The sequence below is a fragment of the Plectropomus leopardus genome, chromosome 13, assembly GCF_026936395.1.
Source record: "Plectropomus leopardus strain MGB_pleo_1.0 chromosome 13, ASM2693639v1, whole genome shotgun sequence".
Lineage (NCBI taxonomy): Eukaryota > Metazoa > Chordata > Actinopteri > Perciformes > Serranidae > Plectropomus > Plectropomus leopardus.
The window spans coordinates 19,447,806-19,473,207 of record NC_142188.1 but is presented as its reverse complement, the minus strand read 5'-3'; the positions used below and the strand labels follow the sequence as shown (position 1 = coordinate 19,473,207).

The 25,402-nt window shown below is 37.7% G+C and overlaps 1 protein-coding gene across 3 annotated transcripts in view; it reads right to left on the bottom strand.

The window, feature by feature from the left end:
• mlip (muscular LMNA-interacting protein) overlaps positions 1-25,402 on the bottom strand; it is a 56,995-nt gene that overhangs the window by 18,414 nt on the left and 13,179 nt on the right. For all 3 annotated transcript variants that reach the window (XM_042501984.2, XM_042501985.2, XM_042501983.2), the window contains 3 exons: positions 6,254-6,379; positions 2,038-2,175; positions 155-1,705 (listed from right to left, as the gene is read on the bottom strand). In XM_042501984.2, the coding sequence (XP_042357918.2) occupies positions 155-1,705; positions 2,038-2,175; positions 6,254-6,379 (1,815 nt within the window). The remainder of the gene's footprint in view (positions 1-154; positions 1,706-2,037; positions 2,176-6,253; positions 6,380-25,402) is intronic.

The window sequence follows — 25,402 nt, the reverse complement described above, 5'->3', positions numbered from 1 at the left end:
GTAAGAATTTGTGCCAATTTGTTCAGGGCTCAAAGGTTTAAATACATTTGAAAGGCATCTGAAAGCAGCACATGAAAACAGATGTTGTTCCAAGTTTCAAAGAGTTAAATAATAATCTCAGTTTAAACATGCATATAGCGAGCCGAGCGACTACCTTTCTTTTTTTACCCTCCCTGTCACTGCAGTCTGATATTCCACTCCCCGGCCTTGGGGAGGGCGTGGAGCGCATGGAGAGAGAGGGGGACGGAGTGAAGTCTCTGATTGGTGGAGCAGGAGAGGGCGTAGGTGTGGGGGTGCTGGATGGCGACGGCCATCCGGGAAAAGCGATGGGTGTGTAGCGGGAAGGAGACAGACAGTGAGCTGATGTAGCGACACTTTTAGAATCAGGGCAGCTCCTCCCTGACTCACACCTCACTGTGGTGTTTTGTGCAGGTGGTGATGCGGTGTCACATGAAAATGTGACACTGGGTGAGCGTGACTGAGAAGGCTGAAGTGGCGGAGGGCAGACAGGTGGGGATCTCAGTTGCAGAGAAAGCGCGTGAAGCCTTGAGAGAGATGAATTCGGCTGGCGACTCAATTTCTGGGGTGCAAGCTCATTAATAACTTCAGGGGACGGTGAGATGAGTTCTTTAAGGTTATCTGCAGGGTCCTTGAGGTGCGTGTAAGTGATGATGGGCTTCAGTTCAGGAAACTTGGACATGTGTGTGTGTTGTAGCTTTTTGGGAGTTGCACAACAGTCTATTGCTTCATGCTTTGGTGGAGAAACAGAATTGAAGTTTGAGCAAAATAGAGGTGGAGCTCGGGGAAGACTGCTGCTCTTCACCGCCAGGGGTGAAATAACCTGCTCCCATCTGGGCACACTGCTTGAGCCAATTTGCTCTGAGCATCTTTTCACTTGAGTTTGAGGGCATGTTCTGCTGAGCTCTTTCAACTGCACAAATTCATTAGGCTCCCTGTAAATATGACTCTGACTATCTATCGACGCTGATGAGGAGAAGCGAGAGGAGAACTCAAGGGGGATGGAGGCCACACTGGAGGCTGCTGAGCACGCGTTACAGAAGGACAGGGTCACGGGGTTAACAGGCCAGCAGGGGGTGTAAGGCCTCTGCACAGCAGTGGACAGGACAGGAAGACGGCCTTTTCTCAAGATGGCAGTGAGGAGGGAGAGTCGGGTGAGAGGCGGCCGGTGCCGCGGAAGAGGAGGAGGGGACTGGGGACAGATGGAGGAGGACAGACTCTCACACGATGAGAAAGGTGTTTGAACCAGACTAGAGCCAGGAGCGAGAAAGTGCCTCTTGATCTGGACGACAGCAGGGGAGAAGACGCCAGAGCGAACAGATGAGCAGGGAGAAACAGTGCGGCTGAAAGAAACAGGCGAGGTGACAGAGTAAAGCTGCGCAGCCGACCAGCTCTTCTCTCTGTCCGAGCCCTCTGAGAGGATGGACTCTCTGGATGAAGCCGGGGTGGGGAACAGGTCTGCAGAGTTTGTGGGGCTTATTCTGTCCTCTGACACAGACGCTCTATTTGCAAAGTAACCCGAGCTAACCTCAGCAAGTCCAGAGGTATCGTGACGCTGCCGCTGGGAAATGCCCCTGTGTTTATCAACAGCTGTTTCCATAGAGGCTGCGTGGTTGGTGGTATTTTCAGACTGACTGACTGAAGGAGAAGCTTTAGTTTGAGAGAAGCTCACGTGATCCGGTGAGGGCTGAAAAACAAAAAAGTCTTTATTAAATGGAAACTAAAATGTGATTTTTTTTCTGTGCGTAAATTCTTAAAAGCCAGCGTAACCAAATTTTATACAAAAAAGAAGAAAATGCTTTGATGAAGTTCCTATCGGGAACTCACATAATGAACCCATTATAGAGTACAGACTATGACACTTGTTGGAAGATTTGCATATAAACTTTTTGTAAGATTCAAATTAAAGTGTCCAATTTGAGCAGCAATAAATGTCCAGCTTGGTCTGTCATTTACTTTATCTCCTGACATTGTCATAACTTTCCATCATAGTTTCCACATGACTCGTGTTGTACTTACATGAGGCTTTGTCCCTGGTGGGGTTGCATTTCCTGCTCCTCCCGCCGCAGAATCCTTGATAAATACTCTCTCCGCTTTGAAAATGTTCCTGTCCGACATGTTCTCCCCGGTTGTCTTCTCATGGGACGCAGATAAGTTCTGTCAGGAGGAAATGAGTCAAATGTTTAGGAGGAACAGAGCGAGTGAAACCCGAGAGAACCCGAGGTGAGCTTCAGCGAGCCGCTTTGAGCTCAGGGGGTGTGCCTCGTTTCACCACACCACATGCCCCACACATATAATTCACATGTACGCGCACATGTCCTGCTGACACCATGTGGAGTACAAGTCCCAAGTGCAACAACAACTGAGGAGAGGCCTGCCAACACACACTAATTTAACGTTTGGTCCAAATCATTTCAATGAATTTATTACTTAGTTTCGACCTCTGAAAACAGAATAGAATGAAAAATGTCCTCTGCCATGGGTTTAAATACATGAAATTAAAAAAAAAAGTAATATGTGCCACAAACAATTTAGATTAAACAGTGAACATGTAAATAAACAGTTAATACATGTCTTTAATAGACATCCTGAAAAGTAGCAGTCTATAAAAGTCATTTGTTTAGTAAAATTACAGACGGAGTAAAAAATATCTTTAATTGTTTGTCACACATTTCTTTTTGTTTCTGTTTGTCGTTGCTGCTGGTATCCTATACCATCTTCCTGGTAGGTAGTTTTAATTAAGAATTCTTGAAATAGACGATGTTAACAGCATTGAACTATTAGTGTTGGTTTCCTCCTGGTTTGTGTTGTTTACAGCTTCCCCAGTCTGTCTCTGAGGGTTCTGTATAATCTGGAAGAGTTAACTATTTTTTAATTTATGTGAACATGGTAGACTAAACAACAAGGAAAACAAATCTTTTAACTAATGTTTTGTTACCAAAATCATGTTAAAATGTATGAAAGTAAAATCTGAAGAAAGAGTCTGACAGGTTTGGGAATGACACCTTTTCACCTTCTTACTAAGAGTTAGATGAGAAGATTGATACAAAAGATTTGATAAAAATGCAGCTGCAGACAGCAGACAGTTAGCGTAGCTAAGTCATGTGAGTCGATTCAAGTGACCGATGCTTTATTCACATGACACAGCAAGAGACTGCAAGTCATCTTCAATTGAAGCTGGTGACATAAAGTAACGAACTGAAAACTAGCTCTTGGACGGGTGTGACGTGTTACAAATCAAAGTTTAACTGGTCTTAATTTTTTTTCAGGGCTCTAATGACGCCAATCATATGTTGTTTCATTGTTTCTCACTATTGTACTGTGTTATTTAGCTTAGTTAGCTGGTGCTATGCTAGCGTTATGTGCACCGTGGTGCACATGGGGATGAAATGGAGCAATGAAATGAAATAATCTGAAAATTCAGATGGTTGAGGTTTCGCTCATGTGCCTCCACTCGAATTAAAAGAATATCCTAGGATTATATATGTGAGATTTAAGTGGCGCTAAAAAGGGTAGCTGCCTATGGGTTGCATCATTACTGACAAGAACACCCACATTAATGGTAATCGTGGTCCTAAAAATAAAGTATATATGGCACCACATGATAATGACACCCTTCAGGCTTTTTAAATGATTTAATAAGTCTTTTAGTGCTGTTCTGTTACCTTACTGTAGATAAGCAGTAATTAAACAAATGTTAGGCTGTCAGAATGGCATTTATTCTTGGCACTGTATTTAATGTAAATGGCAGCTCATGTCAGTAATATCATTCATATTAGAGCTTAAGCCAAATGCACTGTGAGCCACTGTGAGTTTTTCAGATGTAAACTTGTTGACGTGTCTTAGGAATGCACTCGTGATGACACTGAATAACTCGCACAAGTGGCTGAAATTAAAGTTTGCAAAACAATTACATTTAAGACTGTTTCAATCAAATTTGCTATTAGTGTATTTTAAAAGCACATGCAAGAGTGATAAATTACAGCTATTTTGCCATGAATTCGTTATTTTTACTATTTAATCACATTTGCTGGGGTTCTGGCTTCAGGCAAAGTTTATGACAAAGATTTTCTTCATTTATTTTGGTTGTGTCTCATTAGCTAACCCTCTGGCACAAATCTGAATAAAATGTGTCAGAAAAAACCCACCGGGTATTTCAGGGAGGATAAAGGAAATATCAGCTGCCACTTAGGCTAATGTAGTCTGTTTGAAGGTCAGTAGTGCACAACGAGTTAACTAGGAACAGAAAAGAAACCCTCTCATCTGAAGCAAGAAGATAATAAGGTGGGAAAGCTGAAGTATTGTGTCATAGTACAACATATTTCACATCAGTAGTGGCCACTCAGAATGCAAACTGATAATGACCACCTGAGGTTACACGTGAAATGTGAAATACTGCAAAGGGACACGTGTGCCATTCTTTTCCTTTGAATTGGAGGTTTGGAGAATGGCAGGCTGCTCTGAACCATAGTGGCGGGTTAATGAGCCGCCAACCCTTTCGCAGGTAATCCTTTACATCATCCCTTTGCCCTCTATATATGGGAGCCGCCTCAACGCAGGGAGTATTTCGAATCAGTCACACGTTAAAACGACAAAATGTCATTCAATCTAAACTACAAACAACATTTTGGGATTACTGTCAAACCTTTTTTTGCCCTTCCAAACATTTAACAGAAAACATTAAAGTGTGTGTGCAGAATAAGAAGCAGGTGTGAGAAAGCAAAAAACATCGACCCCATGCCACAGCATACGCTCCACATGAGTGCATCAAAGGAGAAACAGGTTACGGTGCAACCCAACTGCAACGACTGAGATAAGGCTCACAAACACAGAACCTGTGCAGTCTGAGTGTTTGTGATTTTCACAAATAGACTGAAGGTGTTCTCGCCTGGTTTAACTTTGTCAGACTCACATCAGGTGAACGTCAGGCTGCCCTGTTTGTAACGCGATAACTGAACCCGTAGCAACCTTTGGACTGGTTTGTAACCGGCATTCAAGAGAAATGAGCATGGAGTCATGCTGACTTACAATCTCATTTAGCACAGAAAATAATATGTATGCTAAAACACGGAGTTATTTAGAGGTTTTAGTAGTCATATTTTGGCAGCTCATAACATGATGAGCTGCTACTCCTTTAGGTAATAGCAGTGTGTGAAGTTGAGAAATGAATGGTGCCGCCCCCCGGTGAGAAGACCTTTGAAGTCTGACTTCAGGCAGCAGAAGCAGTCAGCTATCCTGCGGCACCCAGAGCTGCGGTGCTGTCGTGATGTTGATGCTGGATGAACATCCAAAACCATGTTAACCCCTTTGGCAATTGACACTGGGGGTCCACACCGACCCCCAGGATGGATGATTTCAATAACTTTCAGTTGAACATTTGTAGTCTGGGTGCATTCAAGTAGTACCTAATTAAAGCTGAGCCCAAGAGCAGAAAAAGGAAGAAATAGAAAACATCTGTCAAAAGAAAAGAAGTATTGTGAAGGAATATTAATGCTTTTCTGTTGGTATTTGCCTTCTAATCTATTATGTTATTTTTTTGTTTGTTTGTTTGCAGTGTAAATAAACAGCTTCTTCATATAATGCATCTTTATATGATGAGTTTAGAAATCTGACACAGCAATTACTTATTAAGTAACTGGTATAACTGACTGAAAATGACATGTAAGAAAGCGTGAATCTTAGAACATGTGATTTGATTTAATTTTACTTTTTACAGATATACATTTATATATTAAGACATTATTACAGCTTGTGAATCTGTTTTGCCTATTTCTCCCTAAAGATGAGTCACAGTGACAGCTGTTTCGATGTTTTAGTGCCAGTGAGGAGGAGACGGACATTATTTAGTAGCAGCACGTCATTTCATCTTGCCAATTCATTTTGCGTTAAAAGCCAGATATTAGCGGTTGTTAGCGGGGGTTTTTTTTTGTGCAGTGAGAATGATGCATAAGAGTGAGAAAGAATCTTCCTTAGACCCTGTTTACACATACTAATATGCACCTCGATTGACCGGATCACAAATGGCCCCAAAAAAAAATAAAAACATGAGCGTGTTTGTCTACACTAACAGAAATTGACATAAAATAACACTACAAGCAGCTTTAGCTAAATTAATAAAACACATTAAATTAGTATGTGCATTCTGAAAAAGTTTGTAATTAAAGCAGAAAATAAAAAACAGTCGGCAATAACATCATTTTTTAATATTGAGGGTGTTCTGCTGCTGCTGCTGTACCTTATTTGGTTTTCCTGTCAGAGCTCCAGATCTCTCCTCCTCCATAATAATGCTTTCAGTTGGTAATTTCTGCACCACAGGCACAAATGTGAAAATAGAAGGCTTGGATGGCACTCCTATTGAAACCTGTAAAACAGAGAGGAGAGGAACAGATCATCCATATGTTAAAAGCTCTTGATAATAATTGCCCAGTATTTTCCCTGCAAAGCACAAACACTTGTTTACGTACAGCTAATAATTAGTCATGCATGATGGAACGTCTTCTTAATTAATGTCTAAGGGGTCGCATCAATAAAATCCATGTTTCAGCCACTTACAACATGTTTTCTTGTCGCAGTCAAATAACACTGGATTTCAGATTTAAGAGTATCTTATTTCTTTCTGCCTCACAGGATTGGGTAACCATACCCCCCCCCACTAATGAGCCATCATCAGCAACAGATCAGACAATTTCGCACCCTGCAGCTCAACGCTTTGACACCTAGGCTCAGTGAGAGGTAATGAGCTGCAAATAAGCCAGCTCTGCACACAGGACCACACACATGTTGTTCTTGTTTTGGGCTATTAACTGGTTGAAAAGTGTATGACACTGTATAAACAAGCCAGTGTATATGTGTTAAACTATGCATCGTGGCTGTGCATTTAATCAAATTTTGATTTTAATTTTAATGTCAGCTACCAACAATTACACTAACAATGAGTGTAAAAAAAAAGTTGTTTTTCCACATTCCACAGTTTACCCTTTTTTTGCCTTGTGCCCTGATTGCAACTCGCATGCACATTTTCACCCCTCTTCCCCTCAGCCTAAACTCAACACTTGCAGCCGATACTACCAACAGGCAAGTTGTATCAGCATGAGGAAAGATGAGGAGCAACAGTGTTTGGTGAGCAAATTAGGAAGAACAAATTCTGTTGTTTGGGAACATTTTAGTCCGACATGGAGCAAAAAAGAATAAAATACAAGATTTGCTACATGGTGGTGTCTGCACAACATGGCAACATGTCAAATCTTTTTAATCATCATTAGTTCAAACACAAAGTGGCCTATGACCAAACAATAAAAAAACAAAAGGAGAAAAGAAAAACCCCATCGACATCCACTGCAACACATTCATCATTTAAGGACACGTTATTCAAAGCAACTTAACTGGACTTAAATTAAGGAATAAAAAGAAGCTTGATGTGGAAAGTATTAAGGGAACTTTAAGTTCAGCTGTTTTGTTCAGCTTTTATGTTCAATAAATGCAACATGTTTACAAAGTCAATGAGTAATTATGGTAAATAATCCTGATTTCAGTATTAGTGTGATTATGATTTTTTGCCAGAATCGAGCAGCTCTACTATGCACTGAGTCACTGTCATCCCATTAACAACAACAACAATCACTTCTGGCTAGACATCTGGCTATTGATTTGCATATCATAGATATGTGAGATCAGCAAACTTGTTTATTTCTGTTGTCATTTTCAGCTGTAACTGTAACATTACATTTATTTAACACTGTGGTGCGACCTATCTGACATTTCCACTATTCTCAATATAAACAGCATCTGTTGCTCTGAGCATCTGATAATGCAGTTGGGTTTTACAATAAAGTTGTTGGAAAGCCTGATGTATCTTACACAGATGTGAAAGGTCACTATTATGACGCCATGGAAGCTGCCAAAGTGCTATATTTCGATGCCATGGGAGTGAGACCTGGCTTTGATATTTATCACATGGTTACTAAAAATAGTTTTTAGATTATTTTATTTCTTATCTTTATGTTATATTACTTCATTGCCAAATGGATTTATGTAAATCCACTCTGGTGTTGACATTTTGAAGCAACCCCTGAGATCAGCAGTTCCATACTGTGAAATCAATTTCTGTATAGGCGACCTATTACATCCAGCTCTCAGCTTCTTCTTTTTTTCCCCCTTAGCTCTGTGGGTACACGGCAGCGACCACACCATCATTGGTTGATTTTCAGCGGGGTCACCCATACTGAAATGTATGAAGCGGAGAAGCTGCCATTTGTGGTGAGTAAAACCTTTGCCCCCACAAAAGACATTCAGCATCTATCTGTGCTTATATTCTTGAAGGAATCAGACCTTTAAACATTTATGTTTCCAAATGATACGCTTATGAGCTTATATATATGTGTGTGTGCATATATATATATATTTGTGTGTGTGTATATATATATATTCTTTGGCATTTCAAAATTATTGAGATAATAATTGTGTAACTCCTTGGTTTTCTGAATTAATGACATTTTCATCTTGTTAATTTAGAAAAACAAGCGTTTTTTAAAATCAATTGTATAAATTATGCCTCTGTAGAGGAGCCATTCATGACGTTGTTTATTTATTTTTATTTACTTTGTTTCATTTTTCTTTTTTTTTCTCCTTCATTTTGGTTTGGTTTCTATGGCATTTCATAGTCTAGATTTGTGAAAACATTTCCTATTTATTCTCACTGCAGATATCAAAACACTCCTCAAAAGTGCTCCTGCTGTGGCTGCTTACTAATCATGCTTCCTCTCTCCACAGTGTTGACGGGTCATCTGCAAAAAGGGTAAGGGCAAGGGATTTCCTTCACTAATCATTGAAGGTTATTGTAGCCCAAACTTGAGACTCCATTAAAAATAGATCACACAGCCCTCACTGGTTGACACAGACGCCATCAAAGAATCAGCAGAAGCTTACTTTTCACCTTTCATCTCACTGTTTGACTGCAGTTCAACTAGCCAGCGTGGTTCTTATATGATAATGTGTGGCAGGTTGAATATTTGAAGAAGACACAAAACAAAATGATTATTAAGATGTTAAAAAAAGCAAGGTTCGCAAAACTTTACTTTAAAATGTAAAAATGTATGTATTGTTTGGATGAGATGCTATGGTTCCTGCTTGGACTGTTTTATAATTTCTTACTTACATGCTGGACTTCAGAAATAACTTGTCAGCACATGAAGATAAATTCTGTTTCAAAAATGCACCAAGTACTGCTATCTGCCCAATAAAGAGGTTCATTTGAGCAGAAAAAATATTTTACGCAATGTTCTATGTAGTCGTCTGTGCAACCTCCTGGTTGGAGGTTATAAAAATGCTTTTTTCTCTCATGAATGAACTTTTCAAAGAAACTGAAACCAGTTTTGTTTTTTTTTCTTTTAAGATTATTTTTTGGGGCAATTTACCTTTATTGATAGGACAATTGAAGAGAGACAGAAAAGGTGGTAAGGAGAGGACAGGAATGACATTCAGAAAAGGGGCGCAGGCCTAATTTGAGCTCGGGCTGCTGCAGAAGCTTCAGGCATATGGGGCGCACACTCCACCTGGTGAGCTAGAGGTCGCCCCCTGCTCACTGCTTTGGAGTCTGATTGCATGTCCATTGTTCTCTTTCTTTAGTGCATTGCCGCATACGCCATATATCCGAGAGTGCTACATTATACTTTAAAATTCTGTTATTTTTGTGTCCATTGGAAGCTTGAGAGCACAGCTGTCATTTTAACACCTCACACAAAAGGGTAAAAACACTGATCTCTGAATTTACTGAACTGATGCTGACTGCACACAGCACAGTTGAGGGAGGCAATCTGGTGAGTGGGTTTGACAAATTTAACATGTTCAGATAAAGTGAGGGAGGCAGCTACAAATCTATTGATGAAAATGTAAATGTGATGGTGAGGTCTTGTCTGTTGGATAACCAAAGAAAAAAACACTATTGTGGTGAGGTGCTGCCCCACTGCTTAACATTGAACAAAGAGGAGAGAAAAGCTGCACACTTCGATGCAACTCTGATGCAATCTAAATACTATACATCAAGGTTTTGGTACATGTCCTCTTCAGGATAAAAGCCAGGATTCATCTGATGTGCATACAATAGAGATGTTTTTATTTAACATGGACATTGAGGTCTTTCATAGCAAAGAAAACCCTTCGCTATGTTAAAAATACAAACACAGAATAAGAATCACAAAGAGGAAAAAACAATCGGAAATAAAACATCAGGGGAAAGTCATATCTGCTGTCAAATTTGCCTCCAGTGTCAAAAATACTGGTCTTATCGGGGTTTCCAGACAGGCATTTAAGTAACAGCAGGATCATAATGTTATTTCTGCCAAAAAAGATTTTAAAAAAATTTAAACCTAATATGTGTTTTTTTAGTTCAATACAGTATACATTAACAGGGTTTTGTCCTTTCTGGGTCATTTTATACTCTGAAGAAGACAGAAAGAGAAATATACACTCATGCAGCCAGATTGAGCCTGCAGTTACTGGTGGGATGTCACTGAGTACATTTATATGTAGCATTAAATTTAAGGCAATAGATAGATTTCAGAGTGAAATATGTAAATGTCACATGGCCTGGGAACACCTGGGAATCCTCCAGGACGGACAGGATGGATGGATGGATGGATGGATGGATGGATGGATGGATGGATGGATGGATGGATGGAAGGAATCATTTTCACCTGACACCTTTTCTGATGCAACCATGCAGGGAGGTCTGAAGATAATTCTCTTAGGAGAGTTTTGTAAACTCAACAGTGAAACTATAGACTGTATTTGATATTTTTTGGGCGTTTTGACCTTTAATTGATACGACAGCACCAGTGTGAATTGGGGAGAGAGAGAGGGGATGACATGCAGCAAAAGGTCAAGGCTGGAGTTGAACCCGCAGCCGCTGGGCAAGGACACAGCCTCTGTAAATGGGGCGTCAGCTCTATCCACTGAGCCACCAGGCACCCCAGTAGACTGTATTTGTACACAGTCGATGAGTGAAACTAATCATTTTCAAGTATTTTTTAAGTTATGAGTCTGATGGATATTTCACATCACATTCCTGGTGCTTTCAAGAAATAGTGCATACATCAAGTTTAAAATTTTTTTTTTTTTTTTCATTTTATGATTTTTGACAAAGGACTCAACTATGACATTTTTCATGATTGTTGAGGACATACTATACTATGACGTTTTTTTCATAATTGACGAGATACTATACTATGACGTTTTTCATGATTTTTCACGATATACTATAGTATGACGTTTATTCAAGATTTTCAATGACATACTATACTGTATAATTTTTTCCTGATTGTTGATGACATACTTTAGTTTTTACAAGGCATACTATATACCATGATGTTTTTTCATCAGTTTTTAAAAGGCATACTATATACCATGATGTTTTTTCATGATTTTTGATGACATATTATACAATGACGTTTTTCATGTTTTTTGATGACATACCATATGACTTTTTAGGACAATTTTTCAACACGCTATACTATGACGTGTCTCGACATGCTGTACAATGCGGTTCTCAGACCTTTTTTCAACATGTCATTTTTTGATAATTTTATTCACACTATACTATGTCATTTTTCAGCCGATTTTTCAAAATGCTATATTATGATGTTTTTGGCCCTTTTTTAACATGTTATACTATGATGTGTCTCAAAATGCTATACTATGTGGTTTTAACCCTTTGTTTCAACGTCATATTTTTAAAATTTTTCAACATACTATACTAAGTCTTTTTAGTCATTTTTCTTGACATGCTCTGTTAGGACGTTTTTGGCCGTTTTTTCAACATGCTATACTTTGACCTGTCTCGACATGCTATATTATGTGGGTGTCAGCCCTTTTTTTGACATACCATATTATGACAATTTTCAACATTCTATCCTGTCTTTTTGGCCTTTTTTAAAATGCTATATAATGATGTTTTTGGCCGTTTTTTTTCAACATTCTACACAATGACGTGTCTAGACATGATATACTAAGTGGTTTTCACCAATTTTGACATAACATATTTTGACATTTTTCGACATACTACACTATGCTATATTATGATGTTTTTGGGATGTTTTTCAACATGCTATACTATGATGTGTCTTGACTTGCTATTTTATGAGGTTTTCAGCTGTTTTTTTGACATGTCATTTTTACATTTTTCAATATAGTATTATATGTTGTTTACAGCCGTTTTTTTAAACATCCTATGTTATCTTGTTTTTGGCCGTTTTTTCGACATTATGTACTAAGACATAACTCGAGATACTATTTTATGTTGTTTTCAGTTATTCTTTGACATTGTCACCTTGTGACATTTTTTAACATACTATGATGTTTTTGTTATTTTTCTACATGCTATATTATGATATTCTTGGACATTTTCTTGAAATGCTATGCTATGATGTGTCTTGACATGCTATACTATTTGGTTTTCATTTGTTTTTGGGACGTGTCATGTTTTGACATTTTTTGCGACAGTATTGCCTTTTGGCAGGTTTGTAGACAGGTTTTATGATAATGTTTTTTTTTCCCTTTGTTCGACATTCTATGCTATGGCGTTTCTCGGCAGGCTATTTTATACAGTTCTCAGCTGATTTTGGGATGTGTCATGTTTTGACATTTTTTGCCTTTTCAACAGTTTTTTGGACATGTTATATTATGGTGATTTTGTTTAGAGCTTTAAAGCTTTTTTTTAAGCTGTTTTCACCTGGTTTTGGGATGTGTCATATTTTGACTTTTTTTTACCATTTATATAGTATTGGCATTTAGACAGTTTTTGTACATGCTGCATTATGGTGTTTTTGACCATCTTTGCAACATTTATGGTTATGGCGTGTCTTGGCATGCTATTTTACCACTACTATACTAATACTATAGTATTGCCTTTTCGGCAGTTTGTTGGACAGTCTATATTATGGTGGTTTTGTCCTACTAATGTCCTACTATGGTGTTTTTATCATACTATAGCCTTGGTTTTTGGGTCATTTTTTGGACATGCCAAAGTACGGTGTTTTTGTCCATTTTTGCAACATTCTATATTATGGCATGTCTTGGAATTCTATTTCATGCAGTTTGAAGGTGTTTTCAGCTGGTTTTGGGACATGTCATTTTTGGACGTTTTTGCCATACTATAGCCTTACTTTTTGGGTCATTGTGTGGACATGCCAAAATATGGTGTTTTTGTCCGTTTTTGCAAGATTCTATGCCATGGCGTGTCTTGGCACAGTATTTAATGCAGTTTTAAGGTGTTTTCAGCTGTTTTGGGGACATGTCATTTTTTGACGTTTTTGCCATACTATAGCCTTGCTTTTTGAGTCATTTTTTGGACATGCCAAAAGATGGTCTTTTTTGTCCGTTTTTGCAAGATTCTATGCTACACCTTGTTTCTGCACGTTACTTAATGCAGTTTTATACAGTTTTCAGCTGTTTTTGGGACATGTCATTTTTTGAGATTTTTGCCATACTATAGCCTTGCTTTTTGAGTCATTTTTTCAACATGCCAAAGTATGGTGTTTTTGTCCATTTTTGCGACATTCTTTGCTATGGCGTGTCTTGGCACACTATTTAATGCAATCTTAAGGTGTTTTCAGTTGTTTTTGGAATGTGTCATTTTTTCACATTTTTGCCATACTATAGCCTTGCTTTTTGGGTCATTTTTTGGACATGCCAAAAGATGGTGTTTTTGTCCATTTTTGCAACATTCTATGCTATGGCGCGTCTTGGCACGCTATTTAATGCAGTTTTAAGGTGGTTTCAGCTGTTTTTGGGACATGTCATTTTTTGACGTTTTTGCCATACTATAGCCTTGCTTTTTGGGTCATTTTTTGGACATGCCAAAATATGGTGTTTTTGTCCGTTTTTGCAAGATTCTATGCTATGGCGTGTCTTGGCACAGTATTTAATGCAGTTTTAAGGTGTTTTCAGCTGTTTTGGGGACATGTCATTTTTTGACATATTTGCCATACTATAGCCTTGCTTTTTGGGTCATTTTTTGGACATTCCAAAATATGGTGTTTTTGTCCATTTTTGCGACGTTCTATGCTATGGCGTGTCTTGGCACACTATTTAATGCAGTTTTAAGGTGTTTTCAGCTGTTTTTGGGACATGTCGTTTTTTGACGATTTTGCCATACTATAGCCTTGCTTTTTGGGTCATTTTTTGGACATTCCAAAATATGGTGTTTTTGTCCGTTTTTGCAAGATTCTATGCTACACCTTGTTTCTGCACGTTAATTAATGCAGTTTTATAGAGTTTTCAGCTGTTTTTGGGACATGTCATTTTTTCACATTTTTGCCATACTATAGCCTTGCTTTTTGGGTCATTTTTTCAACATGCCAAAATATGGTGTTTTTGTCCATTTTTGCGACGTTCTATGCTATGGCGTGTCTCGGTACGCTATTTAATGCAATCTTAAGGTGTTTTCAGCTGTTTTTGGAACATGTCATTTTTTGACATTTTTGCCATACTATAGCCTTGCTTTTTGGGTCATTTTTTGGACATGCCAAAAGATGGTGTTTTTGTCCGTTTTTGCAAGATTCTATGCTACACCTTGTTTCTGCACGTTAATTAATGCAGTTTTATACAGTTTTCAGCTGTTTTTGGGACATGTCATTTTTTGAGATTTTGCCATACTATAGCCTTGCTTTTTGGGTCATTTTTTGGACATGCCAAAATATGGTGTTTTTGTCCATTTTTGCAAGATTCTATGCTATGGCGTGTCTTGGCACACTATTTGATGCAATTTTAAGGTGTTTTCAGCTGTTTTTGGGACATGTCATTTTTTGACATTTTTGCCATACTATAGCCTTGCTTTTTGGGTCATTTTTTGGACATGCCAAAATATGGTGTTTTTGTCCATTTTTGCAAGATTCTATGCCATGGCGTGTCTTGGTACAGTATTTAATGCAGTTTTAAGGTGTTTTCAGCTGTTTTGGGGACATGTCATTTTTTGACATTTTTGCCATACTATAGCCTTGTTTTTTTGGGTCATTTTTTGGACATGCCAAAATATGGTGTTTTTGTCCGTTTTTGCAAGATTCTATGCTACAGCTTGTTTCTGCACGTTAATTAATGCAGTTTTATACAGTTTTCAGCTGTTTTTGGGACATGTCATTTTTTGACATTTTTGCCATACTATAGCCTTGCTTTTTGAGTCATTTTTTGGACATGCCAAAAGATGGTGTTTTTGTCCATTTTTGCGCCATTCTTTGCTATGGCGTGTCTTGGCGCACTATTTAATGCAGTTTTAAGGTGTTTTCAGCTGTTTTTGGGACATGTCATTTTTTGACATTTTTGCCATACTATAGCCTTGCTTTTTGGGTCATTTTTTGGACATGCCAAAATATGGTGTTTTTGTCCGTTTTTACAAGATTCTATGCTACACCTTGTTTCTGCACGTTAATTAATGCAGTTTTATACAGTTTTCAGCTGTTTTTGGGACATGTCATTTTTTGACATTTTTGCCATACTATAGCCTTGCTTTTTGAGTCATTTTTTGGACATGCCAAAAGATGGTGTTTTTGTCCATTTTTGCGCCATTCTTTGCTATGGCGTGTCTTGGCGCACTATTTAATGCAGTTTTAAGGTGTTTTCAGCTGTTTTTGGGACATGTCATTTTTTGACATTTTTGCCATACTATAGCCTTGCTTTTTGGGTCATTTTTTGGACATGCCAAAATATGGTGTTTTTGTCCGTTTTTACAAGATTCTATGCTACACCTTGTTTCTGCACGTTAATTAATGCAGTTTTATACAGTTTTCAGCTGTTTTTGGGACATGTCATTTTTTGACATTTTTGCCATACTATAGCCTTGCTTTTTGAGTCATTTTTTGGACATGCCAAAAGATGGTGTTTTTGTCCATTTTTGCGCCATTCTTTGCTATGGCGTGTCTTGGCGCACTATTTAATGCAATTTTAAGGTGTTTTGAGCTGTTTTTGGAACATGTCATTTTTTGAGATTTTGCCATACTATAGCCTTGCTTTTTGGGTCATTTTTTGGACATGCCAAAATATGGTGTTTTTGTCCATTTTTGCAACATTCTATGCTATGGCGTGTCTTGGCACGCTATTTAATGCAGTTTTAAGGTGTTTTCAGCTGTTTTTGGGACATGTCATTTTTTGACATTTTTGCCATACTATAGCCTTGCTTTTTGGGTCATTTTTTGGACATGCCAAAATATGGTGTTTTTGTCCGTTTTTGCAACATTCTATGCTATGGCGTGTCTTGGCGCACTATTTAATGCAATTTTAAGGTGTTTTGAGCTGTTTTTGGAACGTGTCATTTTTTGAGATTTTGCCATACTATAGCCTTGCTTTTTGGGTCATTTTTTGGACATGCCAAAATATGGTGTGTTTGTCCATTTTTGCGCCATTCTTTGCTATGGCGTGTCTTGGCGCACTATTTAATGCAGTTTTAAGGTGTTTTCAGCTGTTTTTGGGACATGTCATTTTTTGACATTTTTGCCATACTATAGCCTTGCTTTTTTGGGTCATTTTTTGGACATGCCAAAATATGGTGTTTTTGTCCGTTTTTACAAGATTCTATGCTACACCTTGTTTCTGCACGTTAATTAATGCAGTTTTATACAGTTTTCAGCTGTTTTTGGGACATGTCATTTTTTGACATTTTTGCCATACTATAGCCTTGCTTTTTGAGTCATTTTTTGGACATGCCAAAATATGGTGTTTTTGTCCATTTTTGCGCCATTCTTTGCTATGGCGTGTCTTGGCGCACTATTTAATGCAATTTTAAGGTGTTTTGAGCTGTTTTTGGAACATGTCATTTTTTGAGATTTTGCCATACTATAGCCTTGCTTTTTGGGTCATTTTTTGGACATGCCAAAATATGGTGTTTTTGTCCATTTTTGCAACATTCTATGCTATGGCGTGTCTTGGCACGCTATTTAATGCAGTTTTAAGGTGTTTTCAGCTGTTTTTGGGACATGTCATTTTTTGACATTTTTGCCATACTATAGCCTTGCTTTTTGAGTCATTTTTTGGACATGCCAAAAGATGGTGTTTTTGTCCATTTTTGCGCCATTCTTTGCTATGGCGTGTCTTGGCGCACTATTTAATGCAATTTTAAGGTGTTTTGAGCTGTTTTTGGAACATGTCATTTTTTGAGATTTTGCCATACTATAGCCTTGCTTTTTGGGTCATTTTTTGGACATGCCAAAATATGGTGTTTTTGTCCATTTTTGCAACATTCTATGCTATGGCGTGTCTTGGCACGCTATTTAATGCAGTTTTAAGGTGTTTTCAGCTGTTTTTGGGACATGTCATTTTTTGACATTTTTGCCATACTATAGCCTTGCTTTTTGGGTCATTTTTTGGACATGCCAAAATATGGTGTTTTTGTCCGTTTTTACAAGATTCTATGCTACAGCTTGTTTCTGCACGTTAATTAATGCAGTTTTATACAGTTTTCAGCTGTTTTTGGGACATGTCATTTTTTGACATTTTTGCCATACTATAGCCTTGCTTTTTGGGTCATTTTTTGGACATGCCAAAATATGGTGTTTTTGTCCGTTTTTGCAACATTCTATGCTATGGCGTGTCTTGGCGCACTATTTAATGCAATTTTAAGGTGTTTTGAGCTGTTTTTGGAACGTGTCATTTTTTGAGATTTTGCCATACTATAGCCTTGCTTTTTGGGTCATTTTTGGACATGCCAAAATATGGTGTTTTTGTCCATTTTTGCAAGATTCTATGCCATGGCGTGTCTTGGTACAGTATTTAATGCAGTTTTAAGGTGTTTTCAGCTGTTTTTGGGACATGTCATTTTTTGACATTTTTGCCATACTATAGCCTTGCTTTTTTGGGTCATTTTTTGGACATGCCAAAATATGGTGTTTTTGTCCGTTTTTACAAGATTCTATGCTACACCTTGTTTCTGCACGTTAATTAATGCAGTTTTATACAGTTTTCAGCTGTTTTGGGACATGTCATTTTTGACATTTTTGCCATACTATAGCCTTGCTTTTTGAGTCATTTTTTGGACATGCCAAAAGATGGTGTTTTTGTCCATTTTTGCGCCATTCTTTGCTATGGCGTGTCTTGGCGCACTATTTAATGCAGTTTTAAGGTGTTTTCAGCTGTTTTTGGGACATGTCATTTTTTGACATTTTTGCCATACTATAGCCTTGCTTTTTGGGTCATTTTTTGGACATGCCAAAATATGGTGTTTTTGTCCGTTTTTACAAGATTCTATGCTACACCTTGTTTCTGCACGTTAATTAATGCAGTTTTATACAGTTTTCAGCTGTTTTTGGGACATGTCATTTTTTGACATTTTTGCCATACTATAGCCTTGCTTTTTGAGTCATTTTTTGGACATGCCAAAAGATGGTGTTTTTGTCCATTTTTGCGCCATTCTTTGCTATGGCGTGTCTTGGCGCACTATTTAATGCAATTTTAAGGTGTTTTGAGCTGTTTTTGGAACATGTCATTTTTTGAGATTTTGCCATACTATAGCCTTGCTTTTTGGGTCATTTTTTGGACATGCCAAAATATGGTGTTTTTGTCCATTTTTGCAACATTCTATGCTATGGCGTGTCTTGGCACGCTATTTAATGCAGTTTTAAGGTGTTTTCAGCTGTTTTTGGGACATGTCATTTTTTGACATTTTTGCCATACTATAGCCTTGCTTTTTGGGTCATTTTTTGGACATGCCAAAATATGGTGTTTTTGTCCGTTTTTACAAGATTCTATGCTACACCTTGTTTCTGCACGTTAATTAATGCAGTTTTATACAGTTTTCAGCTGTTTTTGGGACATGTCATTTTTTGACATTTTTGCCATACTATAGCCTTGCTTTTTGGGTCATTTTTTGGACATGCCAAAATATGGTGTTTTTGTCCGTTTTTGCAACATTCTATGCTATGGCGTGTCTTGGCGCACTATTTAATGCAATTTTAAGGTGTTTTGAGCTGTTTTTGGAACGTGTCATTTTTTGAGATTTTGCCATACTATAGCCTTGCTTTTTGGGTCATTTTTTGGACATGCCAAAATATGGTGTTTTTGTCCATTTTTGCAAGATTCTATGCCATGGCGTGTCTTGGTACAGTATTTAATGCAGTTTTAAGGTGTTTTCAGCTGTTTTGGGGACATGTCATTTTTTGAGATTTTTGCCATACTATAGCCTTGCTTTTTTGGGTCATTTTTTGGACATGCCAAAATATGGTGTTTTTGTCCGTTTTTTCAAGATTCTATGCTACAGCTTGTTTCTGCACGTTAATTAATGCAGTTTTATACAGTTTTCAGCTGTTTTTGGGACATGTCATTTTTTGACATTTTGCCATACTATAGCCTTGCTTTTTGGGTCATTTTTTGGACATGCCAAAATATGGTGTTTTTGTCCATTTTTGCAACATTCTATGCTATGGCGTGTCTTGGCACGCTATTTAATGCAGTTTTAAGGTGTTTTCAGCTGTTTTTGGGACATGTCATTTTTTGACATTTTTGCCATACTATAGCCTTGCTTTTTGGGTCATTTTTTGGACATGCCAAAATATGGCGTTTTTGTCCGTTTTTACAAGATTCTATGCTACACCTTGTTTCTGCACGTTAAATAATGCAGTTTTATACAGTTTTCAGCTGTTTTTGGGACATGTCATTTTTTGACATTTTTGCCATACTATAGCCTTGCTTTTTGGGTCATTTTTTGGACATGCCAAAATATGGTGTTTTTGTCCATTTTTGCAACATTCTATGCTATGGCGTGTCTTGGCGCACTATTTAATGCAATTTTAAGGTGTTTTCAGCTGTTTTTGGAACGTGTCATTTTTTGAGATTTTGCCATACTATAGCCTTGCTTTTTGGGTCATTTTTTGGACATGCCAAAATATGGTGTTTTTGTCCATTTTTGCAAGATTCTATGCCATGGCGTGTCTTGGTACAGTATTTAATGCAGTTTTAAGGTGTTTTCAGCTGTTTTGGGGACATGTCATTTTTTGAGATTTTTGCCATACTATAGCCTTGCTTTTTTGGGTCATTTTTTGGACATGCCAAAATATGGTGTTTTTGTCCGTTTTTGCAAGATTCTATGCTACAGCTTGTTTCTGCACGTTAATTAATGCAGTTTTATACAGTTTTCAGCTGTTTTTGGGACATGTCATTTTTTGAGATTTTGCCATACTATAGCCTTGCTTTTTGGGTCATTTTTTGGACATGCCAAAATATGGTGTTTTTGTCCATTTTTGCAACATTCTATGCTATGGCGTGTCTTGGCACGCTATTTAATGCAGTTTTAAGGTGTTTTCAGCTGTTTTTGGGACATGTCATTTTTTGACATTTTTGCCATACTATAGCCTTGCTTTTTGGGTCATTTTTTGGACATGCCAAAAGATGTTTTTTTTGTCCATTTTTGCAACATTCTATGCTACACCTTGTTTCTGCACGTTAATTAATGCAGTTTTATACAGTTTTCAGCTGTTTTTGGGACATGTCATTTTTTGACATTTTTGCCATACTATAGCCTTGCTTTTTGAGTCATTTTTTGGACATGCCAAAAGATGGTGTTTTTGTCCATTTTTGCGCCATTCTTTGCTATGGCGTGTCTTGGCGCACTATCTAATGCAGTTTTAAGGTGTTTTCAGCTGTTTTTGGGACATGTCATTTTTTGACATTTTTGCCATACTATAGCCTTGCTTTTTGGGTCATTTTTTGGACATGCCAAAATATGGTGTTTTTGTCCGTTTTTACAAGATTCTATGCTACACCTTGTTTCTGCACGTTAATTAATGCAGTTTTATACAGTTTTCAGCTGTTTTTGGGACATGTCATTTTTGACATTTTGCCATACTATAGCCTTGCTTTTTGAGTCATTTTTGGACATGCCAAAAGATGGTGTTTTTGTCCATTTTGCGCCATTCTTTGCTATGGCGTGTCTTGGCATACTATTTAATGCAATTTTAAGGTGTTTTGAGCTGTTTTTGGAACATGTCATTTTTTGAGATTTTGCCATACTATAGCCTTGCTTTTTGGGTCATTTTTTGGACATGCCAAAATATGGTGTTTTTGTCCATTTTTGCAACATTCTATGCTATGGCGTGTCTTGGCACGCTATTTAATGCAGTTTTAAGGTGTTTTCAGCTGTTTTTGGGACATGTCATTTTTTGACATTTTTGCCATACTATAGCCTTGCTTTTTGGGTCATTTTTTGGACATGCCAAAATATGGTGTTTTTGTCCGTTTTTACAAGATTCTATGCTACACCTTGTTTCTGCACGTTAAATAATGCAGTTTTATACAGTTTTCAGCTGTTTTTGGGACATGTCATTTTTTGACATTTTTGCCATACTATAGCCTTGCTTTTTGGGTCATTTTTGGACATGCCAAAATATGGTGTTTTTGTCCGTTTTGCAACATTCTATGCTATGGCGTGTCTTGGCGCACTATTTAATGCAATTTTAAGGTGTTTTGAGCTGTTTTTGGAACGTGTCATTTTTTGAGATTTTGCCATACTATAGCCTTGCTTTTTGGGTCATTTTTTGGACATGCCAAAATATGGTGTTTTTGTCCATTTTTGCAAGATTCTATGCCATGGCGTGTCTTGGTACAGTATTTAATGCAGTTTTAAGGTGTTTTCAGCTGTTTTGGGGACATGTCATTTTTTGAGATTTTTGCCATACTATAGCCTTGCTTTTTTGGGTCATTTTTTGGACATGCCAAAATATGGTGTTTTTGTCCGTTTTTTCAAGATTCTATGCTACAGCTTGTTTCTGCACGTTAATTAATGCAGTTTTATACAGTTTTCAGCTGTTTTTGGGACATGTCATTTTTTGACATTTTGCCATACTATAGCCTTGCTTTTTGGGTCATTTTTTGGACATGCCAAAATATGGTGTTTTTGTCCATTTTTGCAACATTCTATGCTATGGCGTGTCTTGGCACGCTATTTAATGCAGTTTTAAGGTGTTTTCAGCTGTTTTTGGGACATGTCATTTTTTGACATTTTTGCCATACTATAGCCTTGCTTTTTGGGTCCTTTTTGGACATGCCAAAATATGGCGTTTTTGTCCGTTTTTACAAGATTCTATGCTACACCTTGTTTCTGCACGTTAAATAATGCAGTTTTATACAGTTTTCAGCTGTTTTTGGGACATGTCATTTTTTGACATTTTTGCCATACTATAGCCTTGCTTTTTGGGTCATTTTTTGGACATGCCAAAATATGGTGTTTTTGTCCATTTTTGCAACATTCTATGCTATGGCGTGTCTTGGCGCACTATTTAATGCAATTTTAAGGTGTTTTCAGCTGTTTTTGGAACGTGTCATTTTTTGAGATTTTGCCATACTATAGCCTTGCTTTTTGGGTCATTTTTTGGACATGCCAAAATATGGTGTTTTTGTCCATTTTTGCAAGATTCTATGCCATGGCGTGTCTTGGTACAGTATTTAATGCAGTTTTAAGGTGTTTTCAGCTGTTTTTGGGACATGTCATTTTTGAGATTTTTGCCATTCTATAGCCTTGCTTTTTGGGTCATTTTTTGGACATGCCAAAATATGGTGTTTTTGTCCGTTTTTGCAAGATTCTATGCTACAGCTTGTTTCTGCACGTTAATTAATGCAGTTTTATACAGTTTTCAGCTGTTTTTGGGACATGTCATTTTTTGAGATTTTGCCATACTATAGCCTTGCTTTTTGGGTCATTTTTTGGACATGCCAAAATATGGTGTTTTTGTCCATTTTTGCAACATTCTATGCTATGGCGTGTCTTGGCACGCTATTTAATGCAGTTTTAAGGTGTTTTCAGCTGTTTTTGGGACATGTCATTTTTTGACATTTTTGCCATACTATAGCCTTGCTTTTTGGGTCATTTTTTGGACATGCCAAAAGATGTTTTTTTTGTCCATTTTTGCAACATTCTATGCTACACCTTGTTTCTGCACGTTAATTAATGCAGTTTTATACAGTTTTCAGCTGTTTTTGGGACATGTCATTTTTTGACATTTTTGCCATACTATAGCCTTGCTTTTTGAGTCATTTTTTGGACATGCCAAAAGATGGTGTTTTTGTCCATTTTTGCGCCATTCTTTGCTATGGCGTGTCTTGGCGCACTATCTAATGCAGTTTTAAGGTGTTTTCAGCTGTTTTTGGGACATGTCATTTTTTGACATTTTTGCCATACTATAGCCTTGCTTTTTGGGTCATTTTTTGGACATGCCAAAATATGGTGTTTTTGTCCGTTTTTACAAGATTCTATGCTACACCTTGTTTCTGCACGTTAATTAATGCAGTTTTATACAGTTTTCAGCTGTTTTTGGGACATGTCATTTTTTGACATTTTTGCCATACTATAGCCTTGCTTTTTGAGTCATTTTTTGGACATGCCAAAAGATGGTGTTTTTGTCCATTTTTGCGCCATTCTTTGCTATGGCGTGTCTTGGCGCACTATTTAATGCAATTTTAAGGTGTTTTGAGCTGTTTTTGGAACATGTCATTTTTTGAGATTTCGCCATACTATAGCCTTGCTTTTTGGGTCATTTTTTGGACATGCCAAAATATGGTGTTTTTGTCCATTTTTGCAACATTCTATGCTATGGCGTGTCTTGGCACGCTATTTAATGCAGTTTTAAGGTGTTTTCAGCTGTTTTTGGGACATGTCATTTTTTGACATTTTTGCCTTACTATAGCCTTGCTTTTTGGGTCATTTTTTGGACATGCCAAAATATGGTGTTTTTGTCCATTTTTGCAACATTCTATGCTACACCTTGTTTCTGCACGTTAATTAATGCAGTTTTATACAGTTTTCAGCTGTTTTTGGGACATGTCATTTTTTGACAATTTTGCCATACTATAGCCTTGCTTTTTGGGTCATTTTTTGGACATGCCAAAATATGGTGTTCTTGTCCGCTTTTGCAACATCCTATGCTATGGCGTGTCTTGGCACAGTATTTAATGCAGTTTTAAGGTGTTTTCAGCTGTTTTTGCCTTGCTTTTTGGGTCATTTTTTGGTTTTAGGCACGCAATTTAATGCAGTTTTTAGTAGGGGTTTATGTTATTGACATTTGGCGATATCCAATATGCCGATATTTTCCAACCACTTAATTTTCAATTTCGATATTAACTGATACCGATAAATGTAGCCATTTTTCCCCAAAAGTAATTTAAGATCACATCACATACCTTCTGTCGTGGAATTAACACATTACCTACTTTTACTTTGATGCTCCACTTGATGCGTTCCACAAATTAACATTGTCTGTTTAAAATGACAACATTACTTCGACTTCAGTTATGGAAAAGTGCCATATTTATTTTTAACATTTTGTTTCAAACAACAGATTGGATAACACTCTTGCTGAGATCACCCTAAAAATGTACAACTTTTTACAGCATTTAAAGTAAAGAACAAAACATAATGTGTAGGGTAGGACAGCCTACTATATTGATTGAATTTCTATGAGTTTCAAACAACACTTTAGGAATGAGGCAACATGCAGACAAAGGAAACAAAAATGTGCAGATATAGACAGACTTCCCCCTTCTCATCAGAGTCAAAATAACGATCTTTGTAACAAGCATCAACCATAGTTGTAATGGCATACAGTGGTTCACCTTGCACACCATTAAAGCGATTACAGACAGCTTCAAGTAGAGTATGTTTGGCTGTTTGCACACCTTTGTCTGAATTATCAACCTTGGCCAGCAGCCGTGTGAGGGACATAACAGCAGGGATGACATCTGCAGCAGTGGCCTCCACAGAGCTGATGTCTTTGGTAAGCTGTTCAAAGGGTTCCAGTAGGTTGGTCATCTTCTCCAGAATTCCCCATTGAGTTGCATTTAATGTTGAAGGGAGTTCATAATCAGCAGCATATGCACTCAAGGCCCTCTTCTGCTCCATCAGGCTTTGCATCATATAATAGGTGGAATTCCATCTGGTGGACACATCCTGTTGCAGCTTTTTCACAAGCATGTTGAGTTCTTTTTGTATGTCTTCAAAACGACTGCAAGCAAGTGGTGAGTGTTTGAAGTGACCTACAACTCGCTCCCCCACAGCCAGATCATATGCACCTCCGTTCACTGCCAGCTGTAAGGTGTGCGCCATACAGGGCAGACTTGGCACAGAAAACTCCGACGTAGCTTGTCCCTTACAACTATATGCACCTTCTCCTTGGAGATTTTCCACCTCTCAAACATCTTTTCAAAATCACAATTTTTGCCATACTATAGCCTTGCTTTTTGGGTCATTTTTTCAACATGCCAAAATATGGTGTTTTTGTCAGTTTTTGGGACGTTCTATGCTATGGCGTGTTTTGGAACACTATTTAATGCAGTTTTAAGGTGTTTTCAGCTGTTTTTGGAACGTGTCATTTTTTGACATTTTTGCCTTACTATAGCCTTGCTTTTTGGGTCATTTTTTCAA